This window comes from Electrophorus electricus, chromosome 20, assembly GCF_013358815.1.
Source record: "Electrophorus electricus isolate fEleEle1 chromosome 20, fEleEle1.pri, whole genome shotgun sequence".
Classification (NCBI taxonomy): Eukaryota; Metazoa; Chordata; class Actinopteri; order Gymnotiformes; family Gymnotidae; genus Electrophorus; species Electrophorus electricus.
The window spans coordinates 4,486,503-4,507,170 of NC_049554.1; the positions used below are offsets into that span (position 1 = coordinate 4,486,503).

The following is a 20,668-nucleotide window of genomic DNA, read 5'->3' on the forward strand; positions in this document are numbered from 1 at the left end:
CCTCATTAATACAGCCCATCGCTCTCATTAATACAGCCCATCGCTCTCATTAATACAGCCCATCGCTCTCATTAATACAGCCCATCTCCCTCATTAATACAGCCCATCTCCCTCATTAATATAGCCCATCACTCATTAATACAGCCCATCACTCATTAATACAGCCCATCGCTCTCATTAATATAACTCATCTCTCATTAATATAGCCCATCGCCCTCATTAATATAGCCCATCACTCATTAATACAGCCCATCACTCATTAATACAGCCCATCGCTCTCATTAATATAACTCATCTCTCATTAATACAGCCCATCACTCATTAATACAGCCCATCGCCCTCATTAATACAGCCCATCGCCCTCATTAATACAGCCCATCGCCCTCATTAATACAGCCCATCGCCCTCATTAATACAGCCCATCTCCCTCATTAATACAGCCCATCTCCCTCATTAATACAGCCCATCTCCCTCATTAATACAGCCCATCTCCCTCATTAATAAAGCCCATCTCCCTCATTAACATAACCCATCTCCCTCATTAACATAACCCATCTCCCTCATTAACATAACCCATCTCTCTCATTAATCTTATCACAGAAGACAACACTTCAACCAAACCCGCTATCGTGGCCAACTCCAGCCGAGCGCTAGCAAGGCGTGGTTAGCGTGGCTGGCTGGCTGACGTGTCCTTCATCGTGGCGGTCTCCCTCACCGCTTTGTACTCCACGAGCTCCATCTGCAGGCGGGCGATCTCAGCGCGCAGGGCGCTGATCTGCTGGCTGGTCTTGTCCTGGTTCACCACCACCTTGTTCTTGATGTTGCGGGCACGGTTGGCGTACTTCAGAGTGTTCAGCGTCTCCATGAAGTCGCGGTCCGAGGGGCTGACGCAGGCGATCATGACCGTCCGACTTGGGGAGGGGCCACAAGAGGAGGGGAGAAGGTTAACGTTTAAATCACTGCTACTGAAACATCTCATAGCCAAAAGCACACATTGATGTTTGATGTGCACACAATCTCTCTCTCTCTCTCTCTCTCTCTCTCCCCCTCTCTCTCTCCCTCTCCCTCTCTCTCTCTCCCTCTCTCTCTCTCCCTCTCTCTCCCCCTCTCTCTCTCCCTCTCTCGCTCTCTCCCTCTCTCGCTCTCCCCCTCTCTCTCTCCCCCTCTCTCTCTCTCCCTCTCTCTCTCTCCCTCTCTCTCTCTCCCTCTCTCTCCCAGGACAGATTTGCACACTCCAGGCTGTGTGAAAGGAGGATCTGTGTCTACAGACCCTTCATGTTTAATTCTGAATGCCCCCTCATAGCCCAAATCACAAACATGTGTTGTGTGTGGCCAGCCTGCACTGTGGGATAAATATCTGCACCCTGAAGTCACACATGTGCGTACGCACGTATGCATGCGCACGCACACACACACACAGTCAAAGTAATTAACTGCAATGCCTGCATGCATTAACCTTCTGTCGAGATGGCGAAGCAACAAAGCCTTCCTTGTGGACAGTAGTACAGTATCAACATGCTCAACCACACGTTACATTAGAAACTAGAGCTCATCTGTGTGTGTGTGTGTGTGTGTGTGTGTGTGTGTGTGTGTAGAACATGCTCAATGGTCATTGCGGAAGATTACCTGTTTCCCCCCAGTGAGTCCTGTAGAAGGCGAGTAAGTTTGGAGTCTCTGTACGGCACATGGCCAGCTTTCTTACTCTGATCTCCCAGTGCACTGATCACATTCCCCAGAGCCAGCTGCCACACACACACACACACACACACACACACACACACACACACACACACACACACACACACACACACACACACACACACACACACACACACACACACACACACACACACACTCCATCACATTCCCTGCTCACTGTTACATAAGTGAGATTAAACTCTTTTCAACAGCACCACTTGCCATAGATCAACTGACATACAGAAAGAAAAGCTCTGCCTGGTTCTGTTCCATGACAGGAAATCTTAGCTCGCTGTAGTTTCTCTGCTCACGGCGCAATTACCTGTACCCTATCCGCCATGTCTGACGGCATGACGACCAGAACAATCCCAGAGCTGGCCTAAGCATCGTCGCATCACTGAAAAGTGCTGATCGCACCTTAAGGATTAATCAACGATTCAAAAACATAAAATAAAATAAAAAAAGTCCTGACAATGTAAGATTGCTGCATTATATAACCTGAGGAGTTGGCGCTAGAGGTGAGGTTGGCGCTAGAAGCCTGCGGGTCTATCCCGCAGAGGCCAGGGGCACGTACCAGGCCGCAGTTGATGGAGATGCCCTCGCGTGCGCGCTCCCCTGTGGCACCCGTGCGCTTCAGCCTCTCCGATCCGGCGAGGTCCACGAAGTGGAACTTGGCCGTGAGGGTCTCGTACTCGGGCTGGGCGACGGAGCCGTCCGCGGCCCCGCTCCGGTCTCTGTCTCCGCCCCCATTCACCGTCCTGCTTGCCTTCGAGCAGAGAGAGAAGACCAGGAGCAGGTCAGATTCTCCAGGTCACTTACTGGTCACTCCAGGCAACGTTACAGTAAGTAACGCTCTCAAAACTCTCTGTAGAGGAGGATGGGAACTGTGACGAGAGCAGGCGCACGGTCTGCTCCTTACACAGCCCGTGGCCAGCGCACGCCCGTTACCGGCACGGCACTGCCGCGCCCTCAGGCTCGTGAATGAAGGCGGCCGGCTCATACCGGCTGCGGCTGGGTGCACACCCTCATCTGGCACAGGTGCACGGTGAAGATGGCGTGGGAGCGAGAGCTCTGGGCGTTCATCTGCGTGCTGGCCGTGGTGCGGGACAGAGCACCCAGCTTCAGACACTGCAACAGCTGAGGACACACACACACACACACACACACACACACACGCAGAGGAAGTGTGAGCCCGAACCTGTGAGTGTGAGAGTGCGGATGGGAAATCTACTCATACAGTGAGCTGTGGGTACATAAACTCTATTCATTAATAATTAATACATCATTAAGTATCTCATCAATTCTCTCAGGCAAATATAAACTTGCTGTTTTATCCAATACATCCAAAGTCACTTGGCATCAGGCCCACCTAAATATACCTAATCAATGAAATCTGAGCAGCTTCACACACCCACCCACACGCGCACGCGCGCATACACAAAAATAAATGATATCTTTTATTAAAAGTAGCAATTTTTTAAAAAAAATTCACAAAGTGCTTTACAAAGAGATTAAAAAAAAGAATAAGATGCAAGGAAGGAACGTTTAAAAAAATTTTTTTAATCAACTTTAGACAATACCGTACGACCGAACTATTCAACACAGGATTTTAAAGTCTGAATGGCGAGTGCGTCTGACCTCTTCCTCCGAGGCGACGAGGCGAGATGTCACGCCTGATGTGCAGATTCCTCCACTGCTGTCTTCATGGATCTTTATGTTGGACTTCCTGCCGCGGGCTTCGGGGTCACGCGCGCTGTCAAATAGGTCCAGGATCTCCTCGTTATAGAGCTGCAGGGGAAACACACACACGCACTCTGACCTGCTGCTGACCAAAGGTCAATGAGGACAAAAGGCCAGAGAACAAGAGGCTAGCCTTTGGGTCCCATGAAGCACACAGAGAGCTAGTGACACAGTGACGATGATAAATACTGATAACCATGCTGACCTCAGCTGAATAAACACAGTGCGTGTGTGTCTGTGTGTGTGCCTGCACAAGCAGGTATGTATGTGTGCGTGTGTGGTGTGTGTGTGTCTCTGTCAGAGGGAGAACGAAGAAGAGACAGTTAAAGAAAGGCAGGGAGCGGAAGATGTGCCAGAAAAAGTGACAGGACAAAAGAAACACACTTAGAGAAAAGTATGTGTGTGTGTGTGTGTGTGTGTGTGTGTGTGTGTGTGTGTGTGTGGTGAGTTGGAGAGAGAGTCTGACAGAAGCTCCCTCTGAAAGAATAAGGCTGACACCGGGGAGAGCCCATTCAATTACGGGCGCTTTGGAGAATCCCCCCCCCCGTCACGCTGAGACAGGCAGCATCAGAGAGAAAAACTCCTGTCCCACGATCAGCCCCGCACACACCATTACCACGCAGATCACACAGCTTTCAGCTGTGCTGTACCGTCATCTGCACTGGACGTGCCCATCACTGCAGCCCGGTGGGCGATGTGATGACGATCAGTTCGCATCGTCAACGCTGCGGGCTGCGCTACGCACGCGCACCTAACGCATGCCCTCACCTCCAGGAACTGGGCGCTGACTTTGAACTCTGGCGGGGCCACGCCGGCCTCCTGCGCCTCCCGCTGGCGCTGCTGGACGCCCTGGAAGAGCTGGCGGACGGCGCGCGGGATGATACCCTGCTCGTCGGCGCCCACGTTCACATCAAAGCCCGTGCCCATGGTGTACGTCTTCCCCGAGCCGGTCTAGCGCCAGAAGAGAGAGGCCAGGCACAAATATTGCTTTCTGATTCAGAGTTAAAACATTAGTATTGCCTTGTATAACAATGAATATGAACATGTTCTCTTTGCATTATTTGAGGTCTGAAAGCCCTGTATTCTTTTGGTATTTTGATCATTTTCTACAAATAAATGCTTTAAAACTTGTGTGTGTGTGTGTGTGTGTGTGTGTGTGTGTGTGTATATACACCTCACCTGCCCATAGGCAAAGACTGTAGCATTGTAACCCTCGAAGCAGCCCTCAATGAGCCTGTGCACGCAAGCGTTGTAGATCTGCTGCTGTTCGGTGTCTATGTCGAACACAAAATCGTACGTGAACGCCTTGTCTTTCCCCAGAAGCACCTGGGGCTCCCCGGGGGTCACTGATGTGCAGATGTGGCAGCCCTCGATCTTCTCCTTTGCCATCTGCGGCCGGATCCTACCACAAACGCAGACGTGTTCATTACTGCCGGCCGGAACAGGGTACGTCTTCACACGGATATGTTTCAAAGACAAACCCCACAAACACTTTAAACACCTTCCACTTTCCATCACTCCAATTATTTTATTTATATTCTTTTAACTGTATGTAATGTTTCCATTAAAATAATAAAAAAATAATAATAAAAAAGTTCAGCACTTGGCTTCAGAAATGTCAAACTAATTTGAAATAAAAATCATCTTATGCAAAGCTGAAAAAATGATGACCAGGGAGATGGCATGATGCCATCTGGGTTATTTTAGTGTTTTAGGGCAGTTTTCGGTAGCAGGAGGCCAGAGCCCCTTCTAAGTGTGTGTTGGGGGGGGTTTGGATATAGCACTGTCCCCTACAGCACCATAGGGGTCTGCAGCCTGGAGCTGAGTGCAAGCACACACCATGCACACACATGCATCTACAAAGAAAACACACATGCACGCGCGCACACACACGCGCATGAAAACACTGCACCCTGAGGACTAAAGGTGCCTGTACTGTGGTTTATGGCCTCGGGCCTGCAGCAGAAGTGATGTAATGACTTCAACAGAAAGGAAAATGACCATCAGGCTTGGATAAAAACATGAGACGGGACACGCGTGCTGACCGTACAGTGACACGATGGACAAGCACATGTTAAAAGAATCCACACAATCAAAGTCCCCACACCTCCCCACACACGAGACTTCAGCAGTTTTGTTCCCAGGCGACCAGCGCTCCGAGAATCGGTGCCAGCGGCCACTGTTTTCCTGGTACAGTATATTACTATTATTAGATAATAATATCTTCATTAATAAGATAAAAGATTAAAAAGAACTTTCTAAAGACACCTTGGCATGACAAATATATAATAAAATGGCCAAGATGGAGGCGATTAAAGTTATTATATTTTATCTGATATTAAAGAAGAACTTGCTATTAGAGTGAGTTATAGCTTTTTCGCATGAGTGGAATAAGTAGTGTGTCTATATTGCACTGACAGCAGCTCTGCTTTATAGGGCTGTAAATGCATGGGAGGGGATGCTCAGACAAAGCACACACACACACACACACACACACACACACACACACACACACATATACACACACATATAGACACACACACACATACATATATACACACACACACACACACACACACACATATACACACACACACACACATATACACACACACACACACACACACACATACACGCACGCGCGCGCACGCACGCACTGAAAAAACCCCACAAAACACACAATCACAACAGAAAAACTCAAGCGCTCCATTACAGAGCTTAAGAGATTGTCAAACTGACCTAATGCCACAGGAAACAAAACAGCCACAAATAATCAATTTGCACACGTGCACAGGCACACACATGCCCACATTCCCAAACCCCAGAGAGTAGCCCAGACTCCCACCGCTTCACACACACCCATTCACAAACATCCTCCTACTCCCTAACAAGCCCATGAGACGCCCCCCCCCCCCCCCACCCGCCTGCCCGGCTCCCAGTCCAAGGCCTGTCCATCACACCACCCCCAGCCTCGGAAAGGACATTGATCTGGACCACAAACACCCCACGCAACACTCACTCCACCAGCTACAACGGCAACTAAAAATAAACCCCCCGCTCTGGACACTCAGACACCCACACCGCCTGCCTCAGACAGCCGAAATCAATTGGAATGAACGTGATCCTTCCTTCTGAACTCTGAGCTTTCTGGGAGCTGATCCCAGAACAGCTTCCTCTACCCAGAGGCTAATTAAAACCTGCATGGCATGTTGGACCAAACCGATCTCAGAACAAATGGGAATGGTAACTTCTTCCCACTCCTCTGGTTCTAATCTGTTAATCTAGTGAGGCTGCTAATTGGCTGGAAGTATGATACAAAAGATCTTGGAAAATTTATACAAAGATTCCTTGATAATTTAGCTCAATATATGCTTTTTGTGAGAAAGTCTCGGGGGAGGCCAATAAAGGTTCTGATTAAGGAAAAGCCATTGCTATCTATCTCATTATCAAACTGTAATTATTCATGAGGATTAAGTTCCAAATATAAACACCTTTAAATGAGCCAGACTGTCAGACATATTACATGTGCATGTGTGTATGCGTGCTTGTGTGTGTTCGTGCGTGTGAGGAAATAAAATAACAGCTAGTGTGTCATCAGTTCACTCCTTCTGCATTTCTGGCCTGCAGGCTGCAATTTTCACCACTTCCTTGTTGTGAGCTGACTAACGGTGCAGTGCTGCCATGGAAACCACAGAGTTGAGTTGAGCTTCCTGCTCAAATCACACTCAAAGGGAGAAAAAGAAAGAAAGAAAAAAAAAAACAATAACATTTCCCCCTGAAGTGAAGTTTTGAAAACTGACTTACAAAATACGATGCATTTTAAATGTTAGCCCACAGACTATGAGAACCACACTGTTGTTAGATGATGTTTTAAGAGTATCTCTTCACGCTTGAACACACCAAAGAGTCTAGAGCTTGTACAAACGTGTACGTTGTACTTCTGCATAAACACTTACACGGCTCTCCCACGCCAGGAAGTCTTTGTTTAGCAGGGAGTTCTTGAGATTCTTCCATCAATAAAGATGGCATATGGCAAATATTTTACATTCTCTACAGTTAGCACAAGAAAACTACCTTACACATAGCAAAACATGGTGTTGCCATAGCACACTGCCTCAGCAGACCAAACCGAAATGTGACCAAAAAAAAAAACTGTTTTCTGGTCGCATTTCGGTTTACCGAGTTTATACATCATGTTATCTCATTTCAAATTTAGACCGAAGAGCCAATCAGAAAAGCCTCCCTCGTCGCCTACGGCCAATCAACATGCACAAAATAGCACTGACGAGGAGCAACAACAGGCAAAGGCATGGAACACACCGCACCGAATACAAAGGATGGTTGGTCACCAAGGTGCTCCAACATCCTGGCACTGTTCCATGGCCTATAGTTGGATCAGTGTGTCCCCAGATTAAAACAAAGCTTTTAGAATTTAAATTCAAATTAAATACAGGCATGATCAGAGTGTAAAAACCACACCCACACATACACACAGAGGAACAATTCTAATCTTTTTCCCCTAATCAAACACCCACACACACAGTACCATTAACATGCACAGAGGCCAAAGATGGCTGAACTGAGTCTATGTCCTTGAATCAGTACCTCCCACTCCAGAAGGGGGAGGGGAAGAACTATAAAGGGCTCCGCCCACTCAAACTAAGCCAAAAGCCAGATGAGAGACAGTAGTCCTGACAGGAGATTTAGCAGGCCGTTCAATACAACTGAACCACAATAGTATGGTCATAAAATCCAGCAGAAGCAGCTCTCTGGTGTACAGAATAGGAGTTAAATTATTAAAAAGTTAGTATGTTATGTTATGCATGGCTGTCTTTCTGGGCACGGTGCAGATCTCTGGTGTAATCTAATGCGGAACTGAGATTAAGGGCACATGTTAAACCCATCAGAGTTCTGGGTCGCCCAGACACCCAGAAAGAATCCTCCTCAGTCATGGACGAGTTCAGAGAAAGAGACAGAGATCACATCCTTATTTCCACACAGATCATCATCGCAGATCATGACGAGAGACGCGTGTGACACACACACGCACGCACACGGCCTTTGACAGTACGCTGGTTTGCCTTATACTGGAACGTGCCCAGTATAAGCAGAGCTGTAATCAAGATGCAAAGTGAGTTTGTCTCATCACTCCTTTGGCACCCTAGCTCCACCCCTGCCCTAGCTCCACCCCTGCCCTAGCTCCTCCCCATGCCATAGCTCCTCCCCTGCCCTAGCTCCACCCTTAGCCCAACCCCCAACAAAGAAAAAAAAGATCAGTAGTTCAGGAGGGAGGGGCTGCAGCACAGGAAATGGACCTCATTCATTTCCTTTCACTGGAACAGTCATGAGTCACACAGTCCTTCTATCTTGCACATACATGAATATGCATGCACACACACACACACGCACACGCACACACACTCTCATACAAAAATACACTCAGACACTCATTTTAAAAGCCTTTTGTTCTTCACCTTTTCATTCATTTGACTAGTTATTGCCTTTCTCTCTCTCTCTGCATCTGTTTAGCGCTGACTGTCTTGTTCTGTTTCCTCTTCCCTATCCTGTTCTCTCTCTCTCTCTCTCTCTCTCTGCACTGGGTGATCACACACAAGAGCACCTCTTTAAAAACAGACTCAGGAAGCGACAAAGGACTGAGGAGAGGGGTGTGTGTACGTGTGTGTACGTCTGCCAAGGAAAACGCTCCGAGCCTGAGCACCCAGACTTCATACAGGCCAGCACCTCCTGATCTGGGAGTCTCTGCAGCCCCGCCTCCACACACACACACACACACACACACACACACACACACACACTCTTCTATTCCTATTTAGGTGACGTGTTTCCATTGTCTTATTGTAACTATAAAATGCCAAGCCTGCACCTAAACCCAATCCTCAAATTCACCTCTCTGACCTTTTGCGCTTTTGTTTTATTATTTTTTTAAAAGGGAGCCATTTGGTCCCTAATAAAAGGTAAACATGCACTGCCAGCCACAGTCTGGCCTTGCTGTACCCTGTCCCACACACACACACACACACACACACACACAGATGAACATCGCACCAGACAATGGCGATGATATCGCCTCAGCCGCATCTACAGCGGGATCCGACTGCCGGCGGGACCTTCATCGCTCAGCAGGACCAGCAGGACCGCAGGACTGTGCTGCTGGGCACACCGCGGAGGTGCTGACAGGCCAACAAACACGGACACCAGACAGGGAGACCAGCCCTCCCACCCTCCTCGTGCTTGTGTGAGGATGTTCTCACACACACGCTTTGAGGGTGCGAGACACGGCCATATCCTATCCACGATTTCCCACCAGGAAAACATTTGGAATAAATAAATCACAACATTCCCCATCACGACACAGAATATATAACGGGCTGGTGTGGGGGTGGGGAGGAGAGATGGCGATCGCGTTTCTCCACAACACCATCCACCTGCCTCCTACGCCGTCCTCACTTACCCTTCTGAAATTGCCAGCCGGTCGCATGGTGCCAGCTCTCTTGGCCGCTTGCGCCCAGTTTGTTATCGGCGTTTCACCCGCCGCCGATTTGCACAGCGAAGGGGACGATTTGCATACGGCCCACGGTTCCCCTTAGACGCTCCACGCCTCGGAGCTCCAGGCCTCGGCATCTAGGTCTGAGCAGGCTGTTCATTCCCTTTCCACAGAGTTCCACGTGCAGATCAAAGGCATTTTATTTTTATTTGGGTTTCTGTTGAAACCGTAGAAACCAACCTGCTTTCCTCTCGCATAGAACTATGATGGAGCGTAGCCACTGTGCTCCATGGGAAAGCTTCACATTACTAATAAGAGCATGCAGAGTCACACGTGCACACACGTGCGCGAGCGTGCGCACAGATCCCAATCATTAAAATGAACTTACACGTCCTGTTAAGACACTGTGAGTCTGTATGCCGGTGTGTACAGTGTGTTACTGTAACTGCTCCAAGGCGTGACGTTTTGACCAGGATCATAGAAAAGCTACTGCGCTCTCACTCATACACACACACCAACACAAACACCGCTCCGATGCACAAGCAGCCGATCAATCCTGGCGCTTTTTGGGCACGGCGCCCGTGGAGGACAGTGAGGCAGGCCTTTCGTTCTTGGCTGTGTCTCTGAAGTCAAGGCCAGTCAGGCTGTACTTTACTCAGCCAGTGTTACCAGCTGCACAAAGTGAAGCACAGTTCAGTAATCTGGTAGCGTGCACTACGGTGGGCAGCGGGGGACACTAGCCATGCCAGGGCCATTAACTTACACATCACATCATAACTGCCCAATAATGGCAAAGAAAACAACTCTACAGGTTTTTTTTTTTTTATATATATATATTGTTTGAATGGTGCTAATAAAGTATACAAATGTGATATATTAAGCTTGCAATGCACTGGAACGTGATGGCGTGAACGTATCGAGTGTCTGAAGGTAGGAGGGAAGTCTAGAACCTGCTTGCCATGTGACTGCACTCAGACGAGGGCACCAGGCCATAAAGTGCTTTAACTGTCAGCAGAGCAACAGGGGACGTGACGGTTTCTTTCTGGATGCTGAAGAAGAAACACGTGTGTGAGCTGCCCTCACGGCCTAGACTGGGACACCGGCCACACCCTCCAAACACAGCCACTGGAGCTACCGATGACTCCCAAAGTAACAGGAGACATGTGGCATGGTTGTGTCTAAGGGCTGTGTGTGTGTGCAAGAAGTAGAAATGAAATATTACTAATATTACTTAATATTACTGTTGTGTGTCCACAATTATGAACATGTTAACAATGAATTCTCTCTCCGACCCAAGATTTCTCTCTCCACTCGCGATCACTTTCTCTCATAGACCCAGACACGCACACGCATGCACACACGCACGCACACACGCACGCACTCTCTTTTAATGAAATGAAAAGTGGGTCCCGGCATTATGCTTCTAACGCAGGCAGACGATACAAATGGATCTGAGAGGTTTAGTCTATTCCATCGTACACATGAGCACATTAATACACAGACTAGCACACTCGCGCATCCACACACACACACACACACACACACACACACACACGCACGCAGGCAGTCTCATGCACACTCTGACGTGCACTCTCACTCTCACTCACACACAGAGGGGTGGAGGGCGTTGTGGTGCACTTAACGCAGGCACACCGTTCAGGAAGTGCTAATCAGAGACTCGGGACAGAGACAAGAATAGTCCACCAGCCTATGCTACTGCTCAGTGTGTGTGTGTGTGTGTGTGTGTGTGTGTGTGTGTGTGTGTGTGTGTGTGTGTGGTGGGCGCTGTCGTTTAGATTTGTTTTGGCTCTACCTCGCAATGCAGAAGTGACGCATACATGTGTGACAGGGTGTGTCTCGCAGGAGAGAGCAGGGCGTCTCGCGCGTACACTCGGGCGAGTCTGCTTTCTCACGGCTCTTCACAGAGACCGTGTAGTTAGGGCTGTTCTGAGGTCAGTCAGTGGGACCGTTTCACCACACGCCCTCTATGGCGCAACGCAGACATCAAACCCCGCCGAAGCACAGGGCGGAGGGTGAGAGAGTCGTTGCTTCTCCGTGGCCTGGACGAAATCTCAGCACTCGCTACACCTGCGGTCACGGAACCGCGCGGAGTCGAGCAGGGAGTACAGATGCAGAGATACGCTGCAGTAAAGAGAACTTTCAGGTGCTGAAAAAGTATTGTAAACCTGTTTAAAAAAAAAATAATAATAATAATAATTAAACAAAAACCCACACAGGCCACTTCTCTGATGAACCGAGAGGAGGTGGAGGAAATGCTTTGGGCTCAGGTCGTCTTCTGTCTGTGGCGGAGGCTGCAGCAGGTAGACGGCCGATAGCGCTCGTTAGCTGGAAGGCAGTCGGATGGTACGGGCGGTGGCCAGGACTGCCCCGGGGGTCTGTACCGCCGCCTGCCTGTTGTGCCCAGCTCATGCCAGGACCAGCGAACATGAGAGACAAAGAAAGGGAAGAGCTCAGGTTTCCCCGATACCTGCGTGAAGCACGACAGCCTGTGGGATCTGGTCGTAAGTCTTACTGCACAGCGCTGGGCTCCAATTGAAAAGATTGCCAGACATGTCCTCTCTGCCTTGTGAGCTACTCTGTTAGATTGCACTGTCGTGTGTCCATAACTCACTGGCTGACTAGCGCATGTACACACGAAACCTGCAGACATCAAACTGGCATGCACGCGCGCACACACAAACTAAAATGATTGCTTCCCTGAGTAACACCTACAAGGCCTTTATGTTTACCCACCCCTATTAATGCTTATTTGGTTTTTTTTTTTGTTTTTTAGCAGTTTTTCCCACTAGAACACACCCTGCTCACCTCACTCTCAATACAGTAGTCCTTCCTTCTGTCTAACGCAATCAAATAACTGGACTCCACGGGGGACCTGCTCCCACTCCACACCCTCAGACTCTGGCGAACTACAGCTCCCAGAGGACCATTCAGCGGCTGATTCCCGAGAAGGCTCTACAGGATGGGATTACGCCCATTACAGGGATCTAAACAGAGTGCAAAAGCGGCGCATGTTACGGACGCTGTGTCAGACTGGTCACGGCCGTTGGACTGGAGTGGAAGTGAGGATGTGATGGAGAAAGTGAGACAGAGAGAGAGAGAGAGAGAGAGAGAGAGAGAGAGAGAGAGAGAAAGAGCATGTGTGTGCTATATGTGCTGGGATAAGTGTGTGCGCACATGTGTATGGGGACATGTATGTGTGTGTGTGTGTGTGTGTGTGTGTGTGTGCGCAGGTGTGTATATGAGAAGAACCTCCCTGCACTGCGGAAGGAGATAAGCGCACACAATCCAAACTCGCAGTGTCCTCCACCTGGTTTGGCCACTTTAGAGATGAGTCTCATTAATTGTTAACGATAAAAGCACAGAGTGGAGGGTTTGTCCACACACACACCCACACACTCACACCCACCCACACACACACACATTCCACACCACAGGAAGGGTAGGAGTGGGTAGAACAGGGTCCTTCTGAGGAAACAGAGGATCCTTTTCAGCAGAGCTGCTCCAAGATGCTGACAAAGCACAGACATGCACAGACTCAAAACAAACATGAGCAGCCAGTGTGTAAACAGCCCATGAGGTGGAGGCTAAACCAGGAAACAATTTATGGAAATGCATATTCCAGAAAAAGAACGCTCCCATACACACACGCGCGCGCACACACACACAACCACATTTAAGGAGCCTCAGGCAATTCCCTGTGGCCAAGTTCAATTACTCCTCTCACCGCCTGTGTCAAGGTCAGACTGCCACTGAACTACAGTAAGGCATGGCACTCAGTGTGTGTGTGCGCTTGTGGGCATGGTCGTGTGTGTGAGTGACAGGGTGTAAAAAGAACAACACAGTCCTTCCACTGCATCTCCTATAAATAAATCCAAACATTTAATCCAAATCAACCATTTTCTCTGAAGATGTTTAGCCTAAACTATAGCGAAACAGCTTCGCTGTCCCTGTAAGAAGACAGAGCTAGTCAGTCTTAAGCTATGCGCTAGCCTCAATCCATCAAACACGGAAAAGCACGTCTCGGACAGACAGTAATTAAGTTCTGCGCTTGACCCGCCGCTGCATGCGTTCACCCTCCAGCTCGGCTGTGCTGTGTGGCCCGGGATGGCCCCCTCTGAGGCGCAGAGACAAAGGACGACCTGCAGCACATCCCTGGGGGACAACCTGCCAGAACAGCTAAACGCCGACTCTGTATATGCGCCGGAGATTTGAGTTATGTGTGCGTGTGTGCGATGAAGAGAGTCTATTATGTTGGTTTAAGTGGCAATGAAATGAGAAACACACACGCGCGCACACACACACACACACACACACACACACACACACACTATTCAAAACATCGTGTCTGGTACAGTGGTTCAAGGTGAGATGGGCAAACTCTACATTCAGAATAAATGGGAGGCAGAAGTGAGTCCAGCCCGAACTGCTCCAACACAGAGCACGCAGGACCCGCATGCGGCAGCCAGCGACTACGTCAGTACTTCCACTCACACTTACCCCCTCGCTCCTTCCCCCACAGATCACACCGCTTCAAGCCTGAGCTCTGTTTAAGCACGCAAGCCTCTTAGCACAGGAAAGGGTTAAATTACCACCCGGTCACCCAGCTGCCAGAGACCAGCCCCTTATTGTTCTTTACCTGTAATGCAACGCGGGGACCCGCTCGGGCTAGCTCTGGCTGGCCCTGCGCCGTGCCAGTCATACCAGTTACGCAGTGTGTAGAGCCAACAACGAGGCGCCACCCCTCGTCCCGCTGTTCAAAATCTCGGCACCGGGCGGAGAATGATGGAGTTTCTGGAGGAAGGCGTCAGGGCTAGTAGGGGCTAACGGTGGTCAGCGGTGGGCAAGCAGGAATCAGTTGGGGGGGGATCAGGGTTTGTTTTGAGGGGCGAGAGTGGAGGTGCCATGCTGAGAAATTGTGGGATCACAGTCCTCTGGACCCCAGCAGCCAAGCGTGAAGGCAGGAGAATGGCCCATATTGGAACATATTTGAATTTCCAATAAGAGAGGCCTCACTGAAACTCAGCGAACCTTCAAAAGCTGCGGCAAATGGGCCACGGTCAGCAAAACAGTTCTGAGATGTGGCGCGTCATACGCCAGGGAGAGTGTGGATCAATTAAAAGACGGCAGGGGTCACTGCCTCCATGAGAAGGACGTGTGTTTCAGAAGGACAAGCTTCGAAATTTCACACACAGATCCAGTCTGTGTTTGCGTAGCCCCAACACACATATACCCAGCCTTCCATTAATACAGAAACTAGAGTCTGACACCACAAAATTAAAACATTGTTTTCTTCATCATCACCTAGGAGCATCTACTGGTGTGTGTGTGTGTGTGAGAGAGAGAGAGAGAGGGAGGGAGAGAGAGAGAGAGAGAGAGAGAAAGAGAGCGAGATCGGTCTCCTGAGGGGTTGCCACCTGCTTCCAGATTGCAGTAGTGAGTCCTGTACTGTTCTGCCCTCTGTGTCTCACTGTCTGTGGGAGGCACAGCTGTACATCTCTGTCATCTATGCATTCACACACACACACACACACGTCTGTCCTCTATGACAATTAACAAAATGATCTTCTTTGTCTGCTTGCAGTCCGAGCTAAATGTTTATTTTTACTCAACCTTTTGACTGAAAGAGAGACTTCCTGCTCTCGCTCTCTCTCTCTCTCTCTCTCTCTCTCTCTCTCTCTCCTTCCCTCCCCCTACCCTGCTCCCTTTTCAAAACACAACTGCTCTTTTCATCTTCACTCAGCAGACTCCAAAAGAACAGCATCTAATTAACCGAGCAGGAGGACATCATCAATTGACTCTCTCTCTCTCTCTCTCTCTCTCTCTCTCTCTCTCTCTCTCTCTCTCTCTCTCTCTCTCTCTCTCTCTCTCTCTCTCTCTCTCTCTCTCTCTCTCTCTCTCTCTCTCTCTCTCTCTCTCTCTCTACATACACATCCCCTGTTCCTGCTTGTCTTTTCCTCCTCCCCTCTGCCATTTTGCTGAAAGTGTTGACGCCAGGGGAGGTCACTTTACATCAGCATTCAAAAAGAGAGCAAATTCGGTCCTGCCGGTACTGGCGTACGTGCGTGCGTGTGTGTGTGTGTGTGTGTGTGTGTGTGTGTGTGTGTGTGTGTGTGTGTGTGTGTGTGTGCGTGTGTGTATGCGTGTGCATGTGTGTGCGTGTGCGTGTATGTGTATGAGCGTGTGTGTGTATGTGTGTATATGTGTGCATGCGTGTGTGTGTGTGTGTGTGTGTGTGTATGTGTGCGTGTGTGTGTGCGCATGTATGTGCAGCTGGTTACTGTGCAGCCTCCATCACTACACAAGGCCTGCGCGGCTGCTGTAGGCTACAGGAAAGCTGCCTACAGTAGACGCGCACTACAGGAAAGATTAGTGACAAGTAGTTCACAAAAACATAACCCTGGGCCTCTGACCTTTATTTCCTGCACGCTGCATTGCACTCCATAAAAATTTTTTTTTTTAAAGACACAGAATGTGCCGTATTGTCCGATCACTGGTAGTGTTTTAGTACCAAAGGGTTTTTACAGACCACTACTGGGACTTTTCGAAGACATAAACCTCCACTGTCTTAAAGGAAGAACTCCAGCTTGAAATGCGATGCTTGTGTCAGACTCGCTGTTGACACGGCCCCTGACACGGGTGCCGCTGAGCGTCAGAAGCAGCTCCTCCATCTCTGGAGAAGGCAACCCAAGCTCTCAGAACGCTCAGGGCAAGCTCCGCCCCTCCTGCCCCCGAAGCAGGCGCGATGACTCGGAACGCTATGGCAACAGGAAGCAGCGCTAAGGAGTGGTTCCAGGCCCCGTGGCCGAGGGGAAGTCATTCTGCTTGCGCACACAGTTCAAAATCACTTATGAATCTACAAAAGAGATTTCGACAGACAATGTACTGTGCCACAAGACGTATCATTACACAGCATTAAAAAAGAAGCCCCACCCCCCCTTCAAAAAAAAAAAAGGTCTGACCCATATACCGAGTCGTGCCCCACTGAGTGGCTTAATTCTTCATCTTATATTACGCTTCGACTTCCTAATCGCCCCATTTGGCACAGCCCTGACGAGTGACTATCGAGCTTTGAGGTTTGCCAGGGCTACAGATGCTTGTAAATACACGTTTTTCTGTCCCTTTCCTCTTTCTGCTGCTCCTGTGTTTGGGCGGCACAGCTACATAAGCACATTATCCTGAAGATTAAACAACAAATCAGCCCAGTAGACATCTTTACCGCAATGCGGTGCTCACAGGTCGCGGCCCTCCGTGGCCACATGAAAACGGCCATGCCAGTTTTTTTTTCTCTAATAGTTAAGGCTGGAATCTGGCTCGCTTTCGAGCCGGTTCCAGGTCAGCACAAACAAAAAAAAAATACTAATTAAAAAAAGAGAGAGAGAGAAATCCCAGGGCTCCGAACTGGCCTCAACATGTGACTTCAATGAGGAAATAAAGAGTGTGTCCGTAAAGACCACGGGGCCCTTAATCAAGTGGAGATCTTAACGAGCTGTAATCCTTCATCTTCAGCCTTGCAGCTTTGAGGAAGGGGCCATTCCCATAACCGGGGCCATTATGAGGCTGGTTCCCACACGGTCCACCTCTTAAAACCAGCTCCCCCAAGGTCACCCCACGCACTCTCAGTCTGGCCTGAGAGAAGTTCAGAGCATGTCCGAAGGAAGCAGACAGGACACGTAAACAGGACATGCATTTTTCAACAGCCCCCTGCCCTCATCACTGATATGTGGCATCGCACAAATGTTACACTAGGATCTGTGTCAAGAAAGAGGGGTTATTTTAGCAATACATGATTATACATTTTAGACAATTCCCAAAAGAATCATGGGATACACTTTTATATCTGGTTTCCAGAGGCTTTTCTGGAGACAGAGAGAAGTCTCGTACTTCAGACACTATGGACCACCCCCACCATCCCTTAGAATCATCCATAGTTCCCTCCAAACACATTTATCTCTGATGTCTGCTTATAAACTCACTGCCGAGTCAACGCATTCTGTAGAACCTGTCATGTACACAGTGAGGGTGATGGCACATTAAATGTTCGGACCCTGGGGAGAGGACACACACACACACACACACTCCAATAATAACCCATCCCGGGGGGTTTGGGTTGGGGGGGGGTTCTGGGGTTGGCAGAGCAAATTCAGTTTGTATTTGGTGACAGATAGATTGGTGAGAAAGTGCTGAATTTAGCAAAACATGGAAGGAGATTTACACTCAGAATTACATTACATTACACACTAGAGGGTTGGCTCAGCGATAAGCATGCATGGCTCTGGAGACAGGGGCTCTGGGGGAAGTTTGAAATGTAGGGCACGGGATTGTAGGGAGGTTGTTACCTCCTGATGGCGAGGCCTGGCAGACGTTTGCAAGAACTGTAAATTCAATTACACTGCAATGTATAAGCCTACATGTTTAACGCAAAAGAGCAAATGATGTGAACAGTCCGACTAACCAACATCCTTCTGGGTCTGGTCCCGATAAGATATTACCACAACCAGAACCGGCGAACATGCAACTCCTGGGTTATTCATCACAGATGACGTCTGGGTTACGACTACACGAGACCGCGGTCCCTCTCCTCTACAAGACGGTGTACGCGAGAATGCAACAGCAGATGACGTAAACCTTTAAGCTGAGCGGCACCGGCACGCCTTTGTCGTAGCCATCAGAGCACGTGAGCCCCTCTTCGTGCCTGGACGCAGCGGACGCAGCGGACAGAGCCCCGCGCATCTGCAGGTGTGACCTCCGCCGCGTGCGGCGCGCGGCACAGACAAACGCAGTTCCTCCGCGTGCGAGCGCCCGCGCCTTCGCTTCCGAATTAGAAGGGCGGCGGACGCGGGGCAGCGTTTTCTGCCTTTTCTGCGTTTAGCAAGCAGGGACTGATCCCTGCACAAAGGGAGCCACGGACGGGGCCTGTAGCCCGGGGGCGCGGGGCTGTCCGTCACGCTCCGCTTCAAAAGACTAGTACACCTCATTTTACAAAACAGACTAAACTGCGCTAATTCTCCCCCGAGCCAGACCTCAGAGGACACAATAGACAGACCACCGCCTCCTGTCTACAGCTTCAGACTCTAGTTAACTGTTCGTGTCGTGGAGGCTGACATGCCACGCAAATTTATGAACTCGTCCACCCCGGTTTACTAAGTTGATTAGAAATACAAACGCGACGACAGTTCATATCATATATTCACCCAGACGTTGGCGCGTGGCGAAAGCGGGGAGCGGTAATTACATCGTACACCGTTCAATAACGGATCAATCCTGGACACTGCTGAGCTACCGGGCATTAACAAAGGATGGGACATTCCATTGTCCCCCACAAACGGACACGAACAGTGTATGTGTCAACGCTTCACACTGCAACTCATTACTGCCAAATATGTATCAGTTTAAAAAAAACACAACAACAACTCATTACACATTACTAAAATCATGAGGTGCATATAACAGGCGAAGTCTGCAATGATTTGAAGCGCCACTAGGCATAACGGTCTATGGGGGGTTATGCATGAGAAAACACTGCAGGAGGACGTTAGATCAATATTTCTCTCTAGTCCATGATGTGCCATTTGACACAGGCTTCAACCCGCGCACGCTTTTACAACCCCCCGTCTCACGGATTACCTTGCGCAGCAACCGCCTGTCTTTGAAACCCCTTATTGCGCAATTTCGCGACTGTATAAGTACTACACTCCGCTAAGGTGTATAAGGTCATATTGTACAACGGACTTAAAGAGACGCTCGCTGCACGCCGCCAGTGCAGCCGGTGCGTTAGTACGCAGAGTTTCCAAAAACCGCGTCTGCCTTACCTTAGGGAGACCTTGACACAGCAGTCGTTTTGCGCTGCCATAGCTTCCGCTTGCACAGATCGTCTTTCAGAGAAGTGCCGCGAGTCTGTTTATTTTTATTCGCAGAAAGATAGTTTGCTGTGCCCAACAAACGCACCACAGCATCTGTCGGTCACGTCGGGACAACGATCACGAACACAAACCCTGGCATCGTCTGGCGCTGTAAACACTGTCGCTGCAGGAATTCGGTAAATGGCGCATTCTAAAGCATTGCGCCGGGCCTGTTACATCCTCCTTCTGCCTATCTCCTTCGCTGCGCCGTGTCGTACGAGTATGAGAGGAGCTGCCGCTCCACAACCAAAACCTCTCACCCGTCGTCTGGCGTCTGCACACGCCTAGAGCGCGTGTGTGTGCGGACAGCGGAGTGGGCGTGTCTATACGCGGGAGATTGACGGTCGTCCAGCCACACATGCCCGCTGTTCCCGCCCACTCCGAGGAACAATTGGCCAATCAGGCGCCGCAGCAGCTTTCCAGAGGAACCAGACCCAGTAGTCATGAATTGAGCACAACCAGCATCTGAGTCGCATTTCACGGCTGGAAATTGAGAAAGCCTCTGAGAAGTAGGAAAGTTCAAAGGTCAGAATTTAAAACACCTTCTGGGTCTAAGGGCTGGATGCAAAAAGAAATATGGAACAGAAATTAGCTCTCTGCTGCTATTACAGTAAAACAGGTTTTACAACCCGTAATTCTGAAAAACTAGCATTTTGACAAAGTACCTCTAAGCAAGCTCACAGCCAGGCCTGTTCCGTGGAGACTCACTCCTGTTGGTAGCAAAAGCAGGATAGTCCCAGCAAACATGCCATAAAAGATTAAGCTTCACAACATGACTCACTCTGCTTTGTAACCATAAATGAGG

The 20,668-nt window shown here is 49.4% G+C and overlaps 1 protein-coding gene across 6 annotated transcripts in view; it reads right to left on the reverse strand.

The window, feature by feature from the left end:
- kif21b (kinesin family member 21B) overlaps nt 1-20,123 on the reverse strand; it is a 46,283-nt gene extending 26,160 nt beyond the window's left edge. For all 6 annotated transcript variants that reach the window (XM_035520185.1, XM_035520187.1, XM_027023060.2 and 3 more), the window contains exons 1-8: nt 19,774-20,123; nt 4,618-4,840; nt 4,207-4,389; nt 3,337-3,486; nt 2,701-2,835; nt 2,273-2,464; nt 1,627-1,742; nt 716-911 (exon numbers count right to left, since the gene is read on the reverse strand). In XM_035520185.1, coding sequence (XP_035376078.1) covers nt 716-911; nt 1,627-1,742; nt 2,273-2,464; nt 2,701-2,835; nt 3,337-3,486; nt 4,207-4,389; nt 4,618-4,840; nt 19,774-19,814 — 1,236 coding nt within the window. In that variant the 5' untranslated portion in view covers nt 19,815-20,123. The remainder of the gene's footprint in view (nt 1-715; nt 912-1,626; nt 1,743-2,272; nt 2,465-2,700; nt 2,836-3,336; nt 3,487-4,206; nt 4,390-4,617; nt 4,841-19,773) is intronic.
- Nucleotides 20,124-20,668: the final 545 nt, after the last annotated feature.